Consider the following 26017-nt stretch of genomic DNA (forward strand, 5'->3'; position numbering starts at 1 on the left):
AGAAGGAGGAGGAGGGGGAGGGAGAGGGGGAGGAGGAGGAGGAGGAAAGGAAAAGGCGAAGAAGCACATCAGGACGCCGTGCGCCTGCACCTGCGCCATCCATCCATCAGTCGTCCATCATCCATCCTCCGCAGCTGTGCGCGCTGGATTGCGGCTTGTCTGCGCCCAGACGGCCGCATGACGACGTCACCAACGCGGCCAAGAAGCACCGAGGAGGAGCCCACACGGTCAGTAAGGGAAGGAAGGAAGGAAGGAGAGAGCAGCAAATGTGCTTGCGAAGCTGTAAAGGCCACGATGGAGGTGAAGGTTCCTCCTCATCCTCATCAACACATGATGACGAGGATGTGCTATTGTTGTTTGGCACGTGCACTCTTTGTCTGGAAAAGGGGGGCTGTGTGTCCTTCCTCTTCATCTTCCTCTTCCTCATCGTCGCGTTATTGTTTGCCTCACTTGACATCCACACATGACGTCACGAATAGGAAAAGGCAAGGAGAAAGGAGGAAAAAAGATGCTTGTGAGCGTGTGTGTGTGTGCCTGTGAGTCATTCTTTCATTCATTCACTGAGTGAGCGAGGAAGCAAAGATGGAGGAAGGATGCGTGGCGGGAATATGAAGTGACAACATATTGCACACAACACAACAACACGGGACACAAAGAGCAGCAAAAAGAACACGGGGACTTTTTGGTTTGTTGTTGTGTTGTTAAGTCCACCGGCTGCGAGTTGCCAGTTGTGTGTCCACTGCGAGTGTGTGCGTGCGTGTGTGTCTAGTTGTGTCTCCAGTGTCTATATGTCCAATGCAGTGTGTGTGTCCAGTTGTGTCGAGTCTATGTCTCTAGGGTATGTGTCAAGTCTTCAGTTGTGTGTCCAGTGTGAGTATGTGTTTCCAGTGGGTGTGTTTCAAGTATTTATATCTTTCCAGTGTGTTTTCAGGATGTGTGTGTCCAGTGTGTGTCTCCAGGCTGTCTCCAGTGTCTAGTTGTGTGTCCAGTGTGAGTGTGTGTATGTGTGCATGTATCTCCAGTTTCTATGTCTCCAGTGTGTGCGTGCAGTTGTGTGTCCAGTCTAAGTATGTGTGTGTGTGTGTGTCTCCAGAATCTAGTTGTGTGTCCAGTGTGAGTGTGTGTGTGTGTGTGTCTTTAGTGTGTTTGAATGTGTTGTATGTCCAGTTTGAGCATGTTCATGTGCGTGTTTCCAGTGTTATGTGTCCAGTGTGTGTGTGCGTGTGTGTGTTAAGTTGTGTTTCCACTGTGAGTGTGTGTGTCACCAGTGTCTGTCTCCAGTATGTTTCCAGTTGTGTGTCCTGTGTGTGTGGGTGTGTGATAGGGAGCAGAAGTGAGAAGCTGAAGAGGGAGTAAAGAGAGAAGAAATACACACTTCTCCTGTGTGTGAGCGTGTGACAATGACAGGGAAGCTGATACCTGAACAAAAGGGAATGTCAGGACAGCACCCGACGAAAATGACGTAGGAAGCGGATTGCAGAAATGTATGGATGCTTGGAGAAGCGAGAAAGACAAATGTTGAAAGAGGGAAGATGATGATTGACAGCACAGAGAGGAGATGAATACAAACTGGAAGTGGATGAGAAATACATCAGTAAGCTCCTATTATGTTGCTATGGTTACCAAGTAATCATAAAACGCTGATATCACGATACTTTCATATATCGATATTTTGATGCCATGTTTTGATATCATGATACTTAGCTATCAAGATATTTTCACATTACAATACTTTGATACATGATACTTTGCCATCACAATATTTTGCTGTCATGATATTTTGATACCACGGTACTTTGAAATCATGATACTTTTATACGACAATACTCAGATATCATACTATGGTATCACAATATTTTGATACTTTATCATATTTTGACATCAAGACTTTGCTATGGCGATATTTTGCTATCAATGTTTTGATATCACGATACTTTGATGTCATGATGCGGCAACATTTTGATATAATGATACTTTGAAAGTGCAATATTTTTATATGATATTTTGACAATACAATACTTTGATTTTGCAACATTTTGATATCATGATACTTTGATATCATGATGCTTTTCTGTCACAATATTTAGATATAACGATAATTTGATACCACAATACTTTGATATCACGATACTTTGATATAACGATATATTGCCATCATTATACTTTGCTGTCACAATAACTACAAATATATAGATACTGTGCTATTGTGAGATGTTGATATAATGATATTTTGATATTAAAATATTTTGAGACCATGACACTTTGATATCATCAATGACAACATCTTGATTAGGGCTGTGAAAGAAAAACAAGTCGGCTAAGCCGACCACAGAAACTCAACTGATTTATTTTTGTATCTTTTTGAGAGGGGAGGTAAACTGAAATAAACTTGAATGTGATTGACTTGGACTTGACGTTTAACTTACCGCCTTCTTGGCCAGGTCACCATTGCAAAATAGATGTTCTGTTTTAACTGGTCTTTTACCTGCTTAAATAAAGTTTAAATAAAATAAATAAAAAATAAATCTGGTTGCACAAGGATGCACTCCTTCCTATAACTGACACGTGGCTGTGTTCAGAAGTAAGAGATCACATTCAAACTCAAGTTCAATGGGAGTCCACACACAGCTGCCACCATTTGAACTGTTAAGTGGAAAAAAACAACATGCATCGGGCCTTAAAGAAACATTATTTGCTTTATCCACTAAAATGACTGAATGAAGAAGCTGCTTGCTGACCAGACTTATTGATAAAGTGTGTGTGTGAGAGAGAGAGAGAGAGCGAGAGAGCGAGAGAACAAGATGTCTGTTTTAGTTACTTATGACTCCACAATAATGCTAATGTTGCCCTATGCACAGCCAAAACAACAGCACAAACATCTGGAACCTACCGCAAGGTGCTTTCTCAAGTTATAAGCGGGCTGAAATATCAAAATTTGGGCAGTGACAAAACTACGCTATGTGTTAAAGCTGTTGTTTTTCGTAGTCTGGAATGTAAACACGAGTCACGCACGGGTGGTGCGACTCACTTTGATTGGCCCGTGAAGCCCAATAGAAGACTGTCTGCGAACATGTGACTTTCTTGTGTCGTTTGATTGGTAAACTTGAGTCAATCACCACTGTGGTAATCACGGGGGACTGGAGCAACGGCTGCCGACGTGCAAGTCGAAAACAAAAGTCTAAAAATAGATTACGCGCGCAAGTATTGATATATATGAAAGTAGCGAACGGCATGTAGATTATTGCAGTAAAACTTTTTTTTTGGAGTAAAAGTACCGTCTCTTCTTAACATAAATACTCAAGTAAAAGTAAAAAGTAGCTTTCATTAAAACTACTCTGACAAGTACAATTTATCCCAAATGTGATTTGAGTAAATGTAATGGAGTAAATGTAGCGCGTTCCTACCCACCTCGGTATATATGAGTGACTGGTAGTTGGCATTTTTTTTAAACCTAAAATGGCAATCGCTAGCGCCCTGATGGTAATGGTGAATGCTAACTGTTTAGCAAAGGCTATTTTTTCAAATTCTGTTGCTTTATACCATACACTCAGTATCAACAAATGCAGTTTAAGGATATAAGTCCAGCCGTCATAAATTAGAAAGAAATGCATGTTAGTAATAAAAAAAAATTACATTTATTTATTTATTTGTGGGGGGAGGCAGCAATTACTCGAGTACTCGACCAAAATATCTATACGATAATCGATTCTAAAAAGATTTGATAGCGACAGCCCGAATCGTGATGCAACAAGGGAACTTATTTAATAAGTACTATTTACTTGGATGTCTGGCAGTGATGTATCACTATTGTAACATGACAATGTAACGATATATCACAACATCCATATTTTTTCCACTTGTAACACAATTGGTGTTGCAATACTTTGGTCCAAACATCATGTCATCTTGTGGCCTGCAGGTGGAGCCCATGTTCACTCCACCAGGCAGGGCCCCCGCTCTTGGCCAAGCGGGGGCCAACGGACCCTCGCTGCCTTCGTCCGCCACCTCCTTTCCTAACCCTGTGGCCCCGCCCACTTGTAACACCGTGAGGACGCGCTCCGTCGGCACCAACACACAGGAAGTGGCCCTTCCTTCCACGCATAACTCAGACGCCGATTTCCTGGGGCCCTGTCAGCCGGGTACCAGCGTCAACCTGGAGGGCATTGTGTGGCACGAGACCCAAGGAGGTGAGACAAACTGTGGTGGACTTAGATATTGTTATAGTTTGACTTCACAACACTTTTATTTTGGCATTCTGTAGTATTGTGATAGTTTGATGTTGCGATACATCAATATCATGATATTTTGAAACCATCATACTTTGATATCACAATACATCGATACCATGATATTTTGATACCGTGATACTTTGATATAATGATACTTTGATATCATGATATGGTGATGTCACAATACTTCCATATCCCCATATTTTGATCCCATGATACTTTGATATGCCAATACTTTGATATCATGTTATGGTGATATCATGATACTTTGACATCACAATATTTTCATATATTTTTATATTATGATACTTTGATGTCAGAATACTGTACTTTCATATCACTGTACTTTCATATCACAATATTTTCATATGTTTTGATATTATGATACTCTGTCACAATACTGTACTTTCATATCATGATAGTTTGATATCACGATGCATTGATATCATGATATTTTCAAACCACTTCCTGTCACGATTAATTGATATCACAATACTTTGGTATTTCGACACCTTAGTACTTTTATATGATGTTAAATTAATGTCTACTTTGATATCATGATATTTTTATATTATGATACAGTGAAATCATAATATGGTGAAATTACCATATTTTGATTAGATGTTTTTATTAGGGATGGGCATTGTTAAGAAGCTCACGATTCTTTAGCTTGCGATTCGACTCAATATTGCTTTTTTTATTATTTTTGATTCCATGTAAAAATATGTTGTATGTCGCATCACATTTTTTGTCCAACAATAAAACAACTAAAAATAAAAATGTGCTCATAATTAATACAATTATTTGTATTTATGGAGTACAAAAGTAAAAAATTGCAGTTGTAGTGTATAAACACTGAAAAGGTAAAGTGCATGTAAACTTAAATTATGTTTATTTCCTCTATGGAACTGTAATGAAAAATGCACAATAATAACGTATTTGTTCATATGGAGTACACAAGTTAAAATATGATGACAGCCCTGTTTTGAAAAAGTAACGCACATGTATACTTTCAATTTCAATTTCTTTACTTATTCTTACTTATTAGGCTTACTATTAGTATTTACAGGGTATTTAAGCAATACCTAATAGTAGTATGTTTACGGCATTGTGAGACAAGCCGGTACCGGTACTTTCTTCATCAAACCCAATTAATTTATTTCATCTGTCAACAAGTTTATTTTATTGCTCCCTCCCTGTGTGGCTTCTGTGTAGGGGGCTTTAGTCTGCAGAACATTTGACACAACTTCCCACTCCTACAAATGAAATGAGAAGTGATAGTTACGTACGTGGGGGTCAGTCACTCTTTCTATCGACTTCAGTGACTCCAAAATGGCTGTCTTAACTTCAACTTCTGGTGTGATTTTGTGTTGGTATTGCGTGGTTGGAGTGTCTTTTGTCCATTTCCGTGTTCCGGATTTTCACGGGAATCCAAAATGACCCCAAACGCTAGATTTAAAAGTAGAAGTCGCTCGCTTCATGCTGCTGCAGCCACTGTTTGCTTGAGTAGCCGTTGTGTTTGCCTTCCATCTATACCATGCGAACCACGAGCCCAGCGCCTCACAGTGGCCAGGAGGTGAATTGATTCAGCAGAGTTGCAGAATCGATATTGAATTGCCAAAAAGAAAAATTGCAACGCATTGCTGAATCGATACTTTTACCGACCCCTGGTTTTGATATCGTGATACGTCGATGTTATAACATGTTTATGTCAACATATGCCGATGAGAAGATAATTTGATAACATGATACTTTGATATCGTGACACTCTATAACTGTATCATGATACTTTAATGTTATGATACAGCACGATACATTGATATATTAATACACCGAGCGTGTGTGTGTGTTTGTGTGTGTGTGTGTGTGTGGGTATGGGTGTGCGCATCTGTGTGCGCATGTATGTGGGTCAGGTGTGTTGGTGGTCAACGTGACGTGGAGGAAGAGGACCTATGTGGGAACACTGTTGGACTGCACCAAACTTGACTGGGCTCCTCCCAGGTGATGACATCACACGTTTTATACAAATTAGTGCATCATTCATTGATTTAAAAAATATATTATTTCACTACATGTCCCAATACTTTTGTCCAAACGCCATATTTTCTTTACCTTTCACTTCATGTAGATGTCTTAATACCTTTGTCCAAATGCCCTGATTTCATTTCCTTTGGTGTCCCAATACCTTTGTCCAAACTATATACTAATTATATATAATTGTTTGTCATTAGCGTGGACTATGAGAAAGGTTAGCTTGTGATCTCAAATGTGACTGGTTAGCTGCTGCTGCTGGTGATGGTTGTTGCCATGACGATGACAGATTCATCTGTGGTCTAAATTGCTTTTTCGACGTGCGTCACATAAATAGAAAGCGGCACAACTCCACTTTGGTGATTGACGAGCACATTTAAAGACAAATACAATGTCCATGAAAACAACAGCACACAGGTGGGATGACACTGGTCAGCTGATCCGCACTTTCTGTGTGTATGTGTGTGTGTATCTGTCGGTAGGTAGGTTGGTCGGTTGGCTGCGTGGTCGATAGGTAGGTACAAATTAACAGTTAGCTAGTCTTTTTAATTGCTTGGTCAGTAGGAAGGTCGGTGGGTCAAGTGGTGGGTAAGTAAGCAGGTAGGGTAGGTATATGGGTAGCAAGGTAGGGGTTAGGTAGGTTAGTAGGAAGGCTTTAGGCAAGTAGGTCGGTCGGTCTGATGGTCCGTCTGGTCAGTCTGTCTGTCGGTAGATAGATATTAGTTATTTTTATTTATTTATTTTTTTTCAAAAGATGGCGCCTACCCGTGTGGTCGCCTCGGTTACGCGCTCTCTAGTATTGTTTTTGTTTTTGGGTTTTTAATTCGTCTTTGGAGACATTACATGACTCACTTACACAAGGGGAGACTTGCTAAGCATCAAGGAGGCTAATCCGGACTTTCTTTCACCAACTTTCGCTAATCCGCTCAGTTTTTTTCCCTGAGTTACTCACCGGAGCAGCGACCGCGGTCTTTGGCGCACGGAGGCGGAGGCGACGCAACACAGGGAAGCGAGCCGGCATCCAGGTGAAACTCAGCAAGAGAGGATACAGACTGACGTTTCCGTCCATCCACCTTGCGAATCTACGCTCCCTACCCAACAAAATGGACGAGCTTCATCTTCTGATAAAGGCCAGTAAAGAGTTCGCACGTTCCGCCGCCATGTGCTTTACGGAGACATGGCTTTGTGACGCTGTACCCGATGGTGCCGTCATGCTTCCCGGCTTCCATCTCCACAGGGCAGACCGAGACATGGAATCTTCGGGGAAAACAAAAGGCGGCGGGATATGCTTCAATATATGCGAAAAATGGTGTATGGACGTCACGGAGCTCAGCACACACTGCAGCCCGCATTTGAAGTCGCTGTTTTTGAACTATAAGCCATTCTACTCGCCTCGCGAGTTCGCATCATTCATTCTTGCTGGTCTCTATCTTCCGCCTCAAGCTAACACGAACGCTGCACTGCTAATGCTTGCCGAACAAGTAAACGAAATTGAAAAAAAATACCCGGACTCACCCCTCATTATTCTCGGGGACTTTAACAAAGCTAAACTCAACCACAAACTCCGTAGATACAAGCAGCACATCGACCGTCCCACCACGGAAAATAACATTTTAGACCACTGCTATACTATGCTAAATAACGCATTCCGTGCCAAACCTCATGCAGCCCTGAGCTCCTGCTCCTGATCACTGCTTAATTCACTTGATGCCGACATACAGGCAAGAACTTAAATGCGCAAAGCCTACAGTGAAAACAGTGAAAAAGTGGACCAATGAAGCAAAGATGGAACTTCAAATCTGTTTAGACTGCACAGACTGGAGTGTCTTTGAAAATTCAGCTGGCAGCCTGGATGAATATACGGACACTGTCACATCCTATATCGGTTTCTGTGAAGAGGTTTGTGTACCAACAAAGTAATTTCGCACATTCAATAACAACAAGCCGTGGTTCACTGCCAAACTTAAGCAACTTCGCCAAGCTAAGGAGGACGCATATCAAAGCGGGGACAGGGCCCTGTATAATCACACTAGAAACCAGCTGACTAAGAAAATTAACATTGCAAAGAGGAACTATGCAGCAAAGTTGGAAAAACAGTTTAGCGCTAACAACTCTAAATCAGTCTGCCATGCATTCCAATCGCTGACCAATTACAAGCGACGATCACCCCAAGCTGAGAACAATAGCAGACTAGCCAACGACTTGAATACCTTCTACTGCAGATTTAAAAAGGACACTTTCACAACCCACACCCACCCAGCCGGACCACCGACTACAATCACACATCTGACTTCTATATTAATCAGCCACGAACAGGATGTGATACACATCTTCAAACAACAAAAGATTAACAAAGCAGCAGGCCCGGACCATGTGTCCCCATCCTGCCTCAAAGTCTGCGCGGACCGGCTCGCTCCAGTCGTCACACAGATCTTCAATACATCTCTGGAACTGTGCGAAGTACCATCCTGTTGCAAACGCTCCACCATCATTCCAGTCCCCAAGAAACCTACAATCTCGAGTCTAAATGACTACAGGCCTGTCGCCTTGACATCTGTGGTTATGAAGTTCTTTGAACGTGTCGTGCTGGACCACCTCAAGAGCATGTTTGCCTACCGAGCGAACAGGTCTGCGGATGATCCAGTCAACATGGGACTGCACTTCATCCAAGAACACCTCGATAGTGCAGGGACCTACGCGAGGATCCTGTTCGTGGACTTCAGCTCAGCGTTCAACACCATCATCCCTGAACTCCTTTCCTCCAAGCTTCTCCAGCTCAGCGTCTCACCTGCCATCTGCCAGTGGATTTACCGCCCGGATTTACGGGCAGGACACAGCAGGGGAGGCTGGGAGAGACCACCTCATCCACACGCAGTATCAGCACTGGGGCACCCCAAGGTTGTGTCCTCTCTCCGCTGCTCTTCTCTCTCTACACGAACGACTGCACCGCAACGGACCCAGCTGTCAAAGTCCTGAAGTTTGCAGATGACACGACTGTCATCGGCCCCATCAAGGACGGTAACGAGACTGCATATCGACAGGAAGTGGAGCGGCTGGAGCTGTGGTGCGGCCGACACAACCTGGAGCTGAACACGCTCAAGACTGTAGAGATAATCATGGACTTCAGGAGGCATCCTTAGCCACAGCTGCCCCTCACGTTGTCCAGCTGCCTTGTGTCAACCGTCGAGACCTTCAAGTTCCTGGGAATTACAGTCTCTCAGGACCTGAAGTGGGCGATCAACATCAACTCCGTCCTCAAAAAGGCCCAGCAGAGGATGTACTTCCTGCGGCTTCTGAGAAAGCACGGCCTGCCACGGGAGCTGCTGAGGCAGTTCTACGCAGTGGTCATCGAATCAGTCCTGCGTTCTTCCATCACAGTCTGGTTTGGTGCTGCTACAAAAAAGGAAACAGCAAAACAAACTCCGACTGCAACGGAGAATCAAAACTGCTGAAAGGATTGTCGGTACCCCCCTACCCACCCTTGAGGACTTGCACGCTGCCAGAACTAAGACAAGAGTGTGCAAAATCCTCTCTGACCCTCCACATCCCGGTCACCGGCTTTTCCGGCTCCTTCCCCCAGGTAGGCGCTACCGATCAATGCAAACTAGAACTAGCAAACATTCCAACAGCTTTTTCCCTCTTGCAATCAACTCCTTAAACAGCTAACTTACAATTCCATTGCAACATGCTGCCAATTTTTTTTTGTCTGAGTTTGTTGTCACATTTCTCTCAGGCCAATTATATACTACTCGTGCACTCACTGTAGTAGTCTCGCCACGCTGCACTATTCTCATATCTGTTGTTGACCAATACTGGCCACTCATGCCAGAGTACCATCTGCCCCACTTGCAAACTGACGGAGGAGTATCTGCAACTTTGGCACAATCAACATTGTCCCAGATTAGCGCACTACTCGTCACTTTAAACTGCATACTCTCCTTGAAGTCTCGGCACCCTGTGCACAATGGTCATTGCACCGTACTATTGGGAGATTAGTCATTTGTACTGCTCTAAGTGCTAGAGGACTCTGCATCTTTTTGCACCATTGTAAAAAAAACAAAAAACATTTGTACCGGCATTACCAGATAACTAGCAAGCCTTTATTGCTCAGTGACTGTTTTTGTCAATGTCTTTATGTCTCAAAAGTGTTCTCTGTCAATTGACTGTCTGTTGTCGTACTAGAGCGGCTCCAACTATCGGAGTCAAATTCCTTGTGTGTTTGTTGAACATACTTGGCAAATAAAGATGATTCTGATAGTTGGGTAGGCAGGACGGTAGGAGATGGATAGGTCAGATTTAGAAGGTAGCTAAGTAGGTATGTAGGTACGTAGGTGAGTAGGTAGGAGTTTTTTCAGTGGGTTGTTTTGTCAACTGGTCACTTGGTCAGAAGCTGAGTAGATAGGTTGGATAGGTACAATGGTAGGTGGGTAGGATAGTTAGTAGGTAGAATGGTAGATAGGTTTGTAGGTAGGTAGGTAGGTAGGTAGGTAGGTAGGAAGGTACTGTACCCTATATTGCCAAAAGTATTCGCTCACCTGCCTTGACCCACATATGATTTTAAGTGATATCCCATTCTAAATACATTTGATTTAATATGATGCTGGTCTACCCTTTGCAGCTATAACAGCTTCAACTCTTGTGGTAAGGCTTTCTGTCATGCATCAGTGCACAAATCAGGGTTCATAAAGTCATGGATGAGAGCGTTCGATGTGGATGAACTTGTCGGTCCTGCACAACCCTATCGAACATTTTTGGATAAATTAGAGGGGAGACTGAGAGTCAGGGCTTCACGCCAAAACATCGGTGTGTAACCTCACAAATGCGCTTCTGGAAAAATTGTCATAAATTCCCATGAAAACACTCCTAAACCTAGTGGAAAACCTTCCCAGAAGAGTTTAAGCCGTTATAACTGCAGAGGGTGGACCGATGTCATATTAAACCTTTTGAGACTGGGATGTCACTTGAATTCATATCTTAGTCAAGGCAGGTGAGCGAACTGACCAACCTATCTACACTATATTGCCAAAGTGTTCGCTCACCTGCCCTGACTAAGATATGAATTCAAGTGACATCCCAGTCTTAATCCACACTTTGGCAATATAGCGTAGCTAGGTTGGTCAGTCTTCCCATGGGCTCACCACCTGTGGGAGGGGCAGTAGGGATCGGGTGCAGTGTGAGCTGTGGGGTGGCCGAAGGCAGAGACCTTGGCGATCCAATCCCCGGCTACAGAAGCTGGCTCTAGGTATGTGGAATGTCACCTCTCTGGCAGGGAAGGAGCCCGAGCTGGTGTGTGAGTTCGAGACGTTCTGACTAGATATAGTCGGGCTCGCCTCCACCCACAACTTGGGCTCTGGTACCAGTCCTCTCGAGAGAGGTTGGCCACGGTGAGAGGCGCCGAGCAGGTGTGGGTATACTTATTGCCCCCGCGACCCAACCTCGGATAAGCGGTAGGAAATTGATGGATGGATGGATGGAAGGTTGGTCAGTTGGATAGATAGGTAGGTACAGTAGGTACAGTAGGTAGATAGGTTGGATAGGCAGATATGGTAGGTAGGTAGTTAAGTTAGTCACTTGCTTGCTATGTTGGTCAGTGGGTAGGTAGGAGTCATGTAAAGCACAACACAACTACTTCAGCCCTCTCAAGATAAGTTGATGATGGTCCTCCTGTTTCTTCAGGTTCTGCGAGTCTCCGTCCAGTGACCCAGAGATGCCAGGTGGGCGTGGCCGTGGGAAAAGGCTGCGTCTGGCTTTGGCAGACCAGCCCTGTGGGGCTCCGACACCGCCAGTCAAAGTACGAGGCCTGCCGCAGCACCGGAGCCGGGGCGGCGGAATGGTAGCCTTACCGGTGCACAGCAAAAGCCGGCGCGGAAGTTTGAAACTCCTTAGCAACTGCAGAGCTCCTACACCCTTCTTCACCACGGAAGAAACCAAACCCACCAACCGGGCCCCTGTCCTCCCGTCCGGCAAGCGGAAGAACAAACCGCCGGCTGACCTGGACCTCAGTCTGGTTTCCTCGGAGGACATTAAGAATGGGAACGGGAAAAGGATTCGAGCCAAATCCCGCAGCGCCCCTTCCACGCCGCAGGGAAAGTCAGACCCCTCTTTCCTTGACCCGGGGGGAGGTTTCACCTCCTCACCTCTGCCAATTCTCATCGACTGCCCCCACCCCAATTGCACCAAGCGCTATAAGCACATCAATGGGTTACGCTACCACCAGACTCACGCCCACCTTGAGGTGGAGGAGCAGAGGAATCCCGAGAGCGAGGAACGACTGTCAGACTGCGAGGACACTGTCTATGACCTCGTGGAGTCCACCAACAATGGCACCACGGCCAACACCTCAGCCAAAAAAGCCGCCCCGTTGTACAAGGTGACCTCGGTGGGCTCTCCCAAGAACCGGCGGCTCCTTCTCAGCACTAAAACCAGGAGGAGCTCCCTGCTGAAGGATGGCTTGATGGATGACCTTAGCAACCTGCCCATCATTTCCAATATGACTGTGGTTCTGGAAAACTGCATGGTGCCGGACCGGAGCGCCACTGTGGAGATGCCCAAGCTGGAAGCCGAGGGTCTGATTGACAAGAAGATCCTCTGCGACAAGAACAAAAAAGCCAACGGAAAGGTAGACAAGCTTTCCAAGTCGCGGACTAACCGGCTGATTGCTCCCGCCCCTCCCCCTCCGAAGCTTATTGCAATACCCAATGGGCCATATCCAACAGACAGCGGTGTTTCAGAGCAGTCTTCGCCTGTGCCAGCCGTGGGCCTGAGCAGCAAGAACTCCTCCCTTAAACCCATTAAGCCGAAGCTTAGCATTGTCGTGGAACCCAGCCTGGTCAAAGCCACACTGCTGACCTGCAAAGACACCCGCAAGAAAGAAAAGCGAAGGCTAAAGGACAAACACAACCGCGACACGACCGGTCTTTCTGCAAACGGTGACCCCATCAAAATGGAAGACAGCGCTTCTAAAGTTGCTGCCAAGGAGATTCCCGGGAGTCTCCTGAAGGAGCACCTGAGCAAGCAAGATGTGACGAACGGGCTCAACGAGACCCAGGAAAGCCGAATGGCAAGTATCCGTGCTGAGGCCGACAAGGTCTACACCTTCACAGACAACGCCCCCAGTCCGTCTATTGGAAGTTCGTCGCGGCTCGATGCCCCCAGCAGTTGTCTGGTGATGGGGGACAGCAAGGACAACAGCCCCGCCTACTCGGACATCTCTGATGCGGGGGATGACGGAGTGTCCTCTGAAAATCGCCTGGACGGAATTAGATCGAGATCAGGTCCCTCTGTATCGTCTGGAGTCAACTCTAACAGTAACCATCATAATGCCAGGAAGACACCACCCACAGTGCCCGACCCAACTTCCACAAAAGAGCCCCTGTCCCCATACTACCACAGTTTTGAGCCGTATTTCCTGCCGGGTTATGTGCAGGCGGACAGGCAGAATACCTACCACAAAACTTCCTCCCACGATTCTAAATGTAAAGATCGAAAGGATGACGCTAAAGACGATGACAAAGGTTCTATCCACGACTTTGTGGACTGTAAGAAAGGTGATGGGCAGCCGGCACCGTCTCAGCTGCAGCTTGCCATGAGTCAGACCCAGACCGCCTTAGCCCAGTCGCTGTATTACGGGCAGTACTCACGAGGACTCTACATGGACCACAAACTCCTATTGGCCTCCTGTGAGCAGAAGCAGCGTGCTGAGAGGGGGCTGGCTGGGCGAGATGGGAATGTCAGACACACCAGCGGAGCAAAAGTTCCAGAAGTTGCTAAAGGCTGCTGTCCCAAAGCCATCCTGTCCTACTTGGAGGAGAGGGGGGAAAGGGGGCTGGGCTTGAAGGTGGACCAGCACCGTATCTCAACCAAAGACTGCGAGGACATCAAGTCACCTTCTTCCTCCTCCTCCTCATCTTCATCCTCGTCACACCACAACCCCAACACTCAGACAGATCTGGACTCAAATATTCCCTATTCCAGCGTAAGTTTTTCCGTCTGTCTCTAACCGCCGCCCGTGCTGTTGTGCTTTCACGAGCGATCATTAATTTGTCGTCTACAGACGCTCGCGCTGTAGCTCGATAATAATTAACTCGGCCGTTGTTCTGTTGCACGTGTTGCGAGGTAACAAGTAAATGTCAATACATTACTTTTCTAAGAGTCAAGATGTGCCACTTGTACAGATTCTTAACCGTCCCTCTGGGTCTGTAAACTGGGACCAGCCATCATCCTCCATGCAAGCAAAGGCCCTGAAAAGGTGGTTTCTGATCACGCAGTGTTTCCTCTATAGACTATTTCATACTGTTTGTAAACAATAGGTTCCCGGGTGGCAGAAAAATAAGTAGCTACCGTTGACCTGAACTGAAACAATGACAAACTTGTTGTGTTTGGGGTTGAGTCGCCGGATATATCCCAAAAGGTTTAGTTTTTTTTTTTCATTTTCTGTTAGAATAAAATAAAAATTTACCTCGCGCAACCTGTGGTTGAGATAAACAGATTAGATGTACTCTGGGAACTGGGAACCTAACCTCCATCATTGAGTTTGTGGAAGGCATTTTCTCACAGATATGTATAAAATGCTTGGTTGATTGTCTTTGAGTAATTTAGCAAAACATAATAGCGAGCCTGGTAGCTAACGTCAGCTCGAAAGTGTGCTAGCCATTTCACCATTAAAAGAGCATGTCTACGCCATTAATCTGAGCAACAGAAAATTCAGTTAATTATCCAGTCCCTCAATGATCATGTTAACTGTGTCGGAATTTCTACAATATTTTTTAATCAACTTCTCTACACCACACATAACCTCTTCTTTTGACAGACACTTCACACATTCAAACTAGGGCAGTAGACAAGAATGTTAAAATCGTTATTCAAACAATTTCACCTGACCAATGGCTCTGCCTTCATCAAATGACAGCAGGTTTTGTTTACTAGCGGTCTCATCAGAGTTACTGCCACCCGGAATTACATGTGATGTTATGGTGAAAAGATCTATAGTAGTCACTCAGCAGCGGTGGGCCATAGCTGCCAAAACCAGAAACATAGATTTTAGTCAGACCTCGATAAAGGTCTTTGGTCTTTGATTCAGCTCTTGGACAAACGTGGACTGACCTCAAATGACTCCCACCCGCTACTGTTAAAACAGAGTTGTAGGGGAAACACTGGCACCAGCACCAACACTTGTCCTCATCGATTTAGCCCCCAGACGGCCCCACGTGGCCCCACCGGCTGGCTCACAGCAAATACTCAGAGCTGGAGAGTCCACTTGGGGAGGCAGCAGATGAGGGGGACATGGAGAGGTCTAAGGAGTGGGGGAGTACCACTGAACCGGCCGGGCCCAAAGCGACCTCAGCAGGAGGGGGCATCGCCCGTGATGCTAAAAAAGTCCACGGACCACACAACCTTCCACCCCCGGTCGACCCAGATGACTCAGACGGCTTGGAGGGGCTGCAGGAGGAACCCGTGGGAGTCCTGTCAGGGGAGTCGCAAAGTGCCCGGGCGGCGGTGTCTCCCCCAATGACCCCCCAGCAGCCCTACATCCAGTACCAGCACTCCTCGTACCAGCCCTACCTAGCCATGTGTGAGAGCGGCCGGGTCTCCTACAGAGGGGCATCCCCCACACTGGTCCACAACTACCCAGGTAAGGAACAACACCAGACATGTCTGTCCACCTTTTTCAGAACCAACTAGACCTTAATTTCATGTCAGGAGGCTTGGTTCTATACCATCCGCACTGGAGCCCATTTCACACTATCTATTAAACCTAGCTTTTTCCCCATGTCGCTATTATATGTAAAAGGTGCCGACATGGAATGGAAGTGGGGGTGGTTCCAAGTCGACCCACAGTTTTCCAAGCATCTAACCTGGTATCATAGGCGTAACAGAGGCTGGACAGTGGCTGCGGTAAAGGGAATAATGGAAAGCCAGAGCCAGGTCTTGGGTGTGACGTTTAACAACTGACGCTTCTCTCTCACCCTATTGTCACTGTACTGTATGAAAGCCACTGACATGGAATCAGGGGTTGAACTCGACTGGCAAATTTTCCCTGCTTCCAAGGTAGTAACAGAAGCAGGATGGCAGCTGTGTGAAAGGGAATAGTGGAACACCAGGGCTGGAGTTTAACACCCAACATGCGCTTCTCCTACCATGTTGTCGCTGCACTGTGTGAAAGGCACCAATACAGAATTAGGGGTTGAAGTTGACCCAAGATTTTCCCAGTTTCCAATGTAGTGTCAGAGGTGGGATAGCAGCTGTGTTTAAAGTTTAACACCTGACACTCTTTTTTTGTTGTTGCTGATCTTTATGAAATGCTTCGACACCAAATTAGGTGTCAACTCACAATTTTCCCATCTTACAAGGTAGTATCACAGGCATAACAGGCAGGATGGGGGCTGTGTAAAAGGTAATAGTGGAAAAGCTGGCACCGTGTTGTGACGTTTAACACTTGACACGTAACCTCTCCCGCCCTATTGTTGCAGTACTGTATGAAAGGCACCGACCCAGTTTTTTGGTATGTAGACTGAACCTTTAAATTTGTCCCTGCAGGCTTCCACTACCCTTTGTACGGCAAGACAGCGGGACGGGAGGAGTCCGAGGTGAGGTTTAGCTCCAAGGTTGAGGCTGAGCTAGCTCTTGAAAAACAACTGAAAATATGTGTGTGTGTGTGTGTGTCCAGACCAGTGAGAAAGGTTCCCCTGAGGCAGATCACGAAGTAGACCGAAGCGACCGAAGCCATGTGGCGTTGGGCCGACACCTTCACACACACCATCACACACACTTGGGACTCACCTACAACCTGGTGGCGGGACAGTACGACATCTACCCAGGTACGCACAACACAACACAACAAAACACAACACAACAAAATACAAGACAGAAACATACAACAGTACCCGACACAACAACACACAACACAGCACGACACCACACGCAACACAGCACTGAACACATCACAAAACACAACATGCCATAAAACACAAGAACACACAAGACAACACAAGAACACACAACACAAAAACACTCAAAACACACAAAATAACAGCACACCATACAACAGCCATCCATCCATTTTCTGAGCCGCTTCTCCTCACTAGGGTCGCGGGCGTGTTGGCCTATCCCAGCCATCATCGGGCAGGAGGCGGGGTACACCCTGAACTGGTTGCTAGCCAATCGCAGGGCACATACAAACAAACAACCATTCACACTCACATTCACACCTACGGGCAATTTAGAGTTGTCAATTAACCTACCAGGCACGTTTTTGGGATGTGGGAAGAAACCGGAGTGCCCGGAGAAAACCCACGCAGGACGGGGAGAACATGCAAACCACCATACAACACACGCACCATATTACAACACACAAAACACTACACAACACATATTAAGACACAACATGCACAACAAGACACAGCATAACACACAAAACACAACACAAACCACAACAACACAAAACATGCAACAAACAAAACACAACACAAATTACAAAATGACACAACATAATACAAAACAAAAACATGAAAAAACACAACATGCAGCATAACACACAACACACTGCAAGACCAAACAACACAACAGAGCACAACATGAAACATAAAACACAATACATAACAACACAACAACACACAGATTACAACATTACAAGACACACAACACAACACACAAAACACAAAAACACAACACAAAATGAGACAATGCATGGCTTATCCATTTTGCAGTGATGTTGACTTTGTGTGCGTTTGTGTTGAAGGTTTAAGCTCCAGGTCTCTGGTGTCTGGTCCGCAGGTGTCTGGACGAACTTCTGCTGGTACGTTTCACACACGTCACGCCATCAATTCATCATCATCGTCATAAGATTTCTATTAGGGCTAGGCAATTGTGGAAAAAATAATAATCATGATTATTTTGATTGATCTTGAAATCAATATTTCTAAACACGATTACTCCACACAGGCGGGGCCGGGATTTCAACCCCGGTCCTCAGAACTGTAACGCAGATGTGCTAACCAGTCGTCCACCGTGCCTCCAAAAAGTAAAATAATATATTAAAAAATAGATAATAATATACAATAATAATATATTGGAATGTCTGGAGTGACTGTATTATCTAGGATATATACTGTATTTGTCTAAAAAAATACCTAACTCAATTTTGTGGCATTTAGCAAATAGCTAAATCGGGCAGGAGGCGGGGTACACCATGAACTGGTTGCCAGCCAATCGCAGGGCACATAGAAACAAACAACCATTCGCACTCACAGTCATTTGTACGAAATAAAAACAAATAATTTTGTTATGGTTAGGTTTAGGGCTAGGGCTGGGTCTTAAGGTGGTTTAGGATGGGTTAAGGTTAGGATTAGGGTAGGTCAGAGTTTGTGGGAAACATACTGTATTAACTCCGCCACACTTAAGTTACATACTTCTTTCAACGTCTGGAAGCTGTAGGGCGTGTTCTACACCGATATCATAGAACAGCCAATCGTAGTGCAGTGGTGCGTGTCCTGGATCCAGTGATATTGGAGCAGGGCGTGTCCTGCCTAGAAATTATGTGGGAATCCTAATAACGCGTTGAAGAAGAAAGTCGCAATAAAACTTTATTAAACTCGTTTTTCACAGATTAGGAAGAACATATGCCTGTGAATATTGTTAGATTTTCTGTCTGTGTTTGTGTGAATATTTGTTATTTGACGGGAAATCCTATTGCTAATGTTAGCTCGCCAGTCAATAGCGTTTTCCATTAACCCTAACCCTAACTTTTGCATTATAAGAGGGAAGTGCACAGACAAACTGTGCAATCTTCAATAGTTCTGAGTAACATGCAATGCTTTTGGCCTGAAAATATTTGGTCCACTTCTGTTGCACCTGCAGACCACTGAACTCCTCATCACTGTTGCATCTTTCTGTGAATTTCTTCAGATTTGTGACCTGGTCAAAACACTTGACATCATCAATTGGCACCCCCTTTTCTCCGAGGTACTGGACGCAGGCCTCCACATCATTCCGATCTGGTTGCTCACTCAGATGCATCCATATAAATGTTGAGAACTTTCCTTTTCCACTTATCCGGATACTCCAGACATGCACTATACAGGCCTTGCACATCAGCACAGAACTGGTCACAGCCCTTACCAAGTCCATCGCTGCGCTTTTGTACTAGTAGTCCTTTAACTTTAAGGGACATGAAGTTGTTGTTCTTGTGTTCAAGAAGAATGGTGTGGATTATGTTCAGTATTTTCTTCACCTCCATAATGGAGTTGTGAGTGCATGTGCCAGAGGTAGATCTCACTGAAGTCGTTTTCAAAAACGTTCTTGATTACTATGGGTGGCTTTTGCTGAGACAGAAAGAATGCCTTTAAAGCTGGAAACATCTGTATCATCCTCTCAATGCCTGGGAAAAATGATAGCCACCTTGTCTTGTTGTGAGAAAGCATCCTTCTTTATTCAATGTCAACAAAGTCACAGTACTCCTTCGGATTCTTAGTGCGCACAGTGTAAATATGGAAGTGCTGGTAGATTTTGAATGTCATTCTCAAGGTCTACATCTATTGTGTCTTCTCCATGATGAACCCAGTTATTCAGTATTTGTGCAGGGCAACCCACACCGATCAGTCATGTTGTGCAGCAACCACTTCAAATTTGCCAAAACATTCTTTCCCCCTTCATCCCCTTGGATTCCTCCAAAATTTGTGCAGCAGTTGTCGCCAGGAAATGCAATACATTTTTCAGACAAACTGATATTGACAATGTTCCAGGGAGATATTGTGCAATGGTTTCTGCGGTCTCATTAGGTGTGTCTTTAACCTCAATTAATTTTCCTTGCATACCACCCTTCTTCCAGTCAAAGTATTGGATAATGTTTGGGAATATTTTCACTACTTTGTGGCTACTCCTGTCTGTAGAAACAACATAGTACTGGATTTCTTTGAGGGCTTCATGAGAGACTTCAACAGAGTGGTGCGCTATAACACCATTGACAATGGCATTGGTATTAGTGCGAGCACTACTAAACCTTTTGGCAGTGTCATATTTTGGAAATGGCTTTTTTGGCAAGGCACTAGTGCAATCCATGGACCTGAAGCCAACGCACCCTCCCCTGCATTTCCAGCATCCCGTTTCCCGTTTTTTCCAGCATCCACAGTTTCCACCTGTTTTTTTCTAACAAAGAACTCAGTCAACTTTGCAGATGAACTCTCACCTTGCACAGCATTTTTTATGTTTTTCTGTGGCCATGTGAGCTTTGAAATCTCCGGCACGTTTATTAGACACCGAAACATATGTGCCAGCTTTGCACACAGTCCACTCTGCCTTTCAATTGTCGCGACCAGGATGGTAAATGGGGAATTTTTTCTGCAGTTCATCTGTAAAGCTACATTTGCGCTACCCAGCCACCCACTAGCCACCCACCAGGCAGGCTCTCGGGGATTACATCACAGGCAACGCAGTACCGTAGTATTCTGTGCAAAGCATCAGTCAATTTCAACACATGCTAATTTGTCCTGTGAAAAACACTGAAAACCGGACATTTTCATGAATTTATAAAACATCCCCGGACGCCCAAGACAGGATGTAAAAAGTGGACATGTCCGGGCAAAAAAGGAGATTTGGTCACCCTACAAACTGTGAGCTAGGAGGCCTTGCATGGGTGCATGGCGTTATTTTCGTTAATGAGCTAACATTGCATTTTTAGCAGATAACACATCGCAGAAAACAAGGACATTGCTTAACTTTGGGGCAGACAAAAGCAACCTGTTGACTTGTGGCAAATTCATATGCCGATGTAGAAGGCCACATTGCATTGTCAAGAACCTGCAGTCATCATAGTCAGCAACTGTTTTGTTTGCCATCAGGCCCCAGTGAGAATTGAACATACAACCTGGGGTTTACAAGAACAGTGGTCTAACCACTGTGCTATGAGACTTTGCATGATAGCATGAGTAATTTGGTTAACTGCTAACAACAGTATGGCATAAGCACGTTTACACAGCACAGAAAAGTGTAGCTGTTGGTCTGCATTACATTTGTGCTTGCTCTTAGCCTGGTTAGAATAATGCACAGCAAGTGTTTAGCATCACATCATGCCAGAGGGAGAATTGAACTGACGACCGCTGGTTTACAAGACCAGTACTCTAAGAACTGTGCTCTGAGGCCCTGGTTCTTAGCACGGCGTTGGCATTCTGGTTATCAAGCGAACAACAACACGGCACGCTCAAAAGGAGGAGTGCCTTGAAATACGAGTGACCGACTTACAACTTTTTGGAAAAATGAGCAGTCGAAATACAAACTAGAAATACAAGCGCCCGGACGAACAATTAGCTTCTATGTGGGTGTATTGAGACACTGATGGTGTCGTGGTACATTTGCCTGACTTTGGTGCAGACAGTGTGTGTTCAGTTCCCACTCACTGTGAGTGCAACTGGTTGTCTGTGTCTATACATGCCCTGCAACTGACTGGCGACCAGTTCAGGGTGTAGTGTGCCTTTCGCGCAATGTCAGCTGGGATAGGCTCCAGCACCCTGAACAGGATAAGTGGTATTGAGAATGGATGGATGGTGGCTGTCTTGTTACCCTTTAAGCAATGGATATTTAAACAGGTGGTTGTGGTAGTTGGCTTGTTTGCCGAAATGCTGATGCCACCACACACCCCAAGGCCTCCTAGCTCAGATGTTCGAATACTTGTCTTGTAAAGCAGTGGTGTTGAGTTAAATTCTCACTGGGACCCAACAAGGTTTGTTCTTTGGAGAAAAAGAGATGAATTCAGTACATAGGTTAACTCGTATGCTGTTGACAGCATAGTAACAGTTGGCTTAGTGAATGGTGATTTGTTTACATTGGTCTTAACATGTTTCCAACCTCTTAAAGTACCGAAATTGTAATTTGTAATTGAACCATAATTGACTAGATGTGATTTTAAGAAAAAATAATGTAACTGAAGTGTTATCTTGGCTTTTGTAGCTTTGTTTTTTTAATGTGTTTATTCACACAAAACACAAATGAAACCTCAACATCACGCTAACATGATGTCATCTTTTTAATGTACACACAGTGGTCCCTTGACTTACGAGTTTAATTCGTTCCTGGGCCACACTTTTAGCGTAAACTCAAACTGATACCTTTTGTGTTAATGAATGATTTATAAACTATCATAAAAATAAGTTTGTCAAAGGTTTATAACTACCTCATTATCAATGCTAGCTTTGTTAGACCATCTATGGTGTTTCCTATTATGTGTTAGGATTAAGTTAGCCGACTTTTGGCAGTTATGTGCAAGCGACGGCTTGTATCTGGAAAAACTCATAAGGAGGATCACTCGTAAGTCGATTCACTGTACCGTGTATGTAACGTGTTTAAACATATCATATTTTCATGTTGTGGTCCCACAGAGAGCGAGGTGAAGAAGTAGTGACGTGGCAGAAGGAGAAGACTCACACATCAATTCCGTGGTGTTCCTTGGTGAAGCCTCACTGTGAGAGGCAGACGAGAAAAACGAACAACAAAACAAGAATCCTTTCTTACAAGCGCCACCTACCGTGCAGGTGTTTTGTATCGCACAGAAAGTGGACTTTGTGGAAGGAAAAGTGTACAAAATATAGGGCGGTGTTTCTAAACGCACATTGTTTTGACTGAATGTACTGATGATGAAGCTACATTTGTATCGCTACCCGCTAACTGTACGTGTTGATTGTATCGTCCGATGTGAGCGTAGCCCTTCTTCTTCACGCCGCTGTACATAGCAACCACAGTCATGCGCTCATTAGCAAATGTTCACCGCCACTGGACGCGTGGGAGGAAGGGGCGGGGCTTAAAGGGGAGGCTGCATTCCATAAAAGTGGTCATTCTCATACCCGACCAGGAAAAGGGAGTGAGATGAAGTCATGTGATGTCGTAAAACAATGGCAACAGCCAAAAAAAAAAAAAACTATCAAATCAATATATTCATGTTTACCTGAAAATGTTGTGGGCCTTGAACCTCGGTGAGTGGAATATTCCCGACTTTGATTTTGTCAAAACAACCCAAGGATCAATAATTACACGACACTTTACACACAGTAGTCTTGTTGAAGTTAGCATGTTCTGAAGGGACGGTCCGGATTTTGTTGCCATGACAACTAGGGGGCTCAGCTAAGGCGTTGCGACTAAGCGAGTGGCTTCTACTTGCGGAAGCAAAACCCTTCAAAAGAAACCAGTGCCTGTAAAGACAATAAAAACATTTTCCCTGGTGGAGGCAGCACTTCATATAGTTAGTGTAGCAGATCCAAGCATGTGGCGCATGTAGTGGACACATCTCCAAATATTCCCCCCTGCCCCTTTCCATTTACGCCATCACATAGACAATTTCACCAAATATGTACTGCTTATCAGAAGCTAAACTAAAGTTAATCTGTGCATCTAACAAAACGTAATGCAACTCTGCTTGCTTATTTGACTTTGACGTAATAGTTTTACACAGCATAGCTGGCCAAGTCATGGGTGGAGAAGCTCTGTGTGGGGATGGAATTATATTAATTAGCCCCACTCTTATGTAAAGTCCCTCCAGAGACCCAACAATTTGTACACAACACATTAAAATGTTTATTTTACATCATATGTCCCCTTTAGCAGAAACTCTATGTAACCAAATTCTGTATGGACATATACCTCGTCAAATAGGACATTTCTGACTTCCCAGTGGCCATTGAATGCACCTTACCAATCACTTTTTTTTATTTAAATTGACGCCTTACTACTGCGCTTGTACAGAACATCTAGAACAATCCTCATCCTAATGCAGTGGTTGTCAAACTTTTTACACAAAGTACCACCTGAAAAAATACTTAGCTCTCCAAGTACCACCATAATAACCAACATTAAAATACAGTAACAGTAGTAGGCCTAAATTTTTAGGAAATGCGAGAAAGAGGTTTTATTCCTAAAAAGTACAGTTAATATTATCATACGCCACTATAACATTAGGCACAGTTTGAACATTAAGGCTGTGAGTTAGATAAAAACTGTACTCAAAAATGTTTTTAAAACAAACAGGTAAAGATTAAATGCAAATATATTGTACTTAAAAGTTCGATCCAACTGAACTGCACTTAAAAAATGTACTGTACTTGAAAAGTAAAAAAAGAAAAAAAAAATGTACAGGCTGTATGCATAGCTATATATTTCATTCTAATGTTTGGTCGTATTATTTAAAATGTCAATTTTATTTGTATTGATTCTTTCGTATACCACGAGAGGGTGCCCGCGTACTACTAGTGGTACTCGTACCACACTGAGAATCACTATCCTAATGGGTGACCCTGTCAAGCGGAATTATGTATTTATTTATTTTCCCAGCAGCCCTTGAATGCACCATTGTCTAACTTCGACACACACAATTGAATAGAATCAGCCTTTATTAGTCCTGCAAATGTGTTATAAGTTTGCACCTAGTTTGTGCCTAAAATGTCAAATATTAAAACTGATCAGAGGTGCGCAGACATCAAATACAGTTATTTATTTGTTAGTTTGCATTCATAACAACACGTAGAGCAAAGCAGTACACAGATTGTCATAAAAATAGTCCTTACAGATGAAGCCAAGAGGTTTATTTCCGACTTCCCAACAGCCCTGAATGCACCATTAGATTGTGTCAACATACAAGAATAGAATAGAATAAGCTTTATTTAGTCCTGGAAATGTGTTTATGACATTTCCGTCAGGTCTGTGCCGGGAAATATAGGACATAAAGTTATAGGGGGCGTTTGCAGTTAGAAACTGCTCACAAAATTTTAATGTAGCCTAGTAATTTGATTTTCCAGAGGCGGATATTCCACTATAGTTTCAACAAAGCTCCTGAAGCCCAAAGGAACAGGTCAGTGCAAAGCTGATGGTGTGATGATTGACACCACCTCAGTCACGCCTTCTGTCTATGGTTGTTTTTCTTTGGGCGGCATGGTTTCCTGCAAATCACATTAGAGGGGCAAGATGGGGCCAGGATTTTTTTCCTCACAGATATATTTTTTTTAATTGCAAATTCTCCCTTAAATAAGAGGTACTCGGACATAACATTTTTGTTTTAGTTCTTTTTAAGAGACATTTTGAAGAACAAAAGCAGTCCACTTTAAAATGGGAGTTCCACAATCCTTTGCTCTTGTCCTCACCCGCCCCACCAACCTTTATGTGCCCCGCTCCTCCAATGCACAATGCACTACCTGAGCCTGTGATGCTGGATTCGAAGTGACTTGTACGGATATGAAATATAATATGTGGTGCTGCTCTTTGACGTGAGCCCCCCTGTTGCAGCCATACTCTCACATCAATAATATCTAAACGTAGCAAAACGTAAATGAATCCAACTTTAAATGATCATGTACTCTGTTATGATGTTGTGTGTCCTCCAGCAACGGCTCTGCCTCACTCCATACAAACTACATGCATATTACATAGAGTACATACATAATACATACGTACAAACAGTACTACTTGAACATGGTGATCCAATATCTGTTTACAAAATGCTACCACGGAGGACTGCTGTTGTCATCCAGTGGCCATGGTGTATCCAATGAATATAAATTCATATATTATGATTATTAATATAGCTCTGACATCAACATGGAACCTGCTGTTGCTTTTTTATACTGTATATGCCTTAATTCATATGTTTGGCAATCATGATTAAAGGATGTTTATATAAATAGATAAGTGTGTATTTTTTTGGTATTTTTTTAACCCTACGCAACTTGATCAAATTTGAGGATTTTTGATTGTAACTAGTCTTTATTATTATTTGTCATTTTAGG

The 26017-nt window shown here is 44.1% G+C and overlaps 1 protein-coding gene across 2 annotated transcripts; it reads left to right on the plus strand.

Annotated features, from left to right (window-relative positions):
- On the plus strand, positions 1–25919 carry znf608 (zinc finger protein 608). Of its 2 annotated transcripts, XM_061769020.1 has the most exons (9): positions 1–227; positions 3920–4187; positions 6143–6230; positions 11937–14235; positions 15450–15891; positions 16797–16846; positions 16927–17077; positions 17998–18054; positions 22628–25919. In XM_061769020.1, exons 2-9 carry the CDS (start codon positions 3929–3931, stop codon positions 22645–22647), a joined length of 3366 nt encoding a protein of 1121 aa, XP_061625004.1. In that variant the 5' UTR covers positions 1–227; positions 3920–3928; the 3' UTR covers positions 22648–25919. The 2 variants fall into 2 exon arrangements, with proteins under 2 accessions (XP_061625004.1, XP_061625005.1); XM_061769021.1 differs by lacking the exons at positions 1–227; positions 3920–4187; positions 6143–6230 and adding an exon at positions 7502–9840.
- The last annotated feature ends 98 nt before the right edge of the window (positions 25920–26017 follow it).

This window comes from Phyllopteryx taeniolatus, chromosome 3 (genome assembly GCF_024500385.1).
Source record: "Phyllopteryx taeniolatus isolate TA_2022b chromosome 3, UOR_Ptae_1.2, whole genome shotgun sequence".
Classification (NCBI taxonomy): Eukaryota; Metazoa; Chordata; class Actinopteri; order Syngnathiformes; family Syngnathidae; genus Phyllopteryx; species Phyllopteryx taeniolatus.

Excerpts from the sequence above, each read along its gene's own strand:
- znf608 (XM_061769020.1), top strand. The coding sequence starts at position 3,929 with ATGTTCACTCCACCAGGCAGGGCCCCCGCTCTTGGCCAAGCGGGGGCC. Across the intron at positions 6,231-11,936 it reads CTTGACTGGGCTCCTCCCAG|GTTCTGCGAGTCTCCGTCCA; the intron begins GTGATGACATCA and ends CTGTTTCTTCAG. Across the intron at positions 15,892-16,796 it reads ACTGGTCCACAACTACCCAG|GCTTCCACTACCCTTTGTAC; the intron begins GTAAGGAACAAC and ends TTGTCCCTGCAG.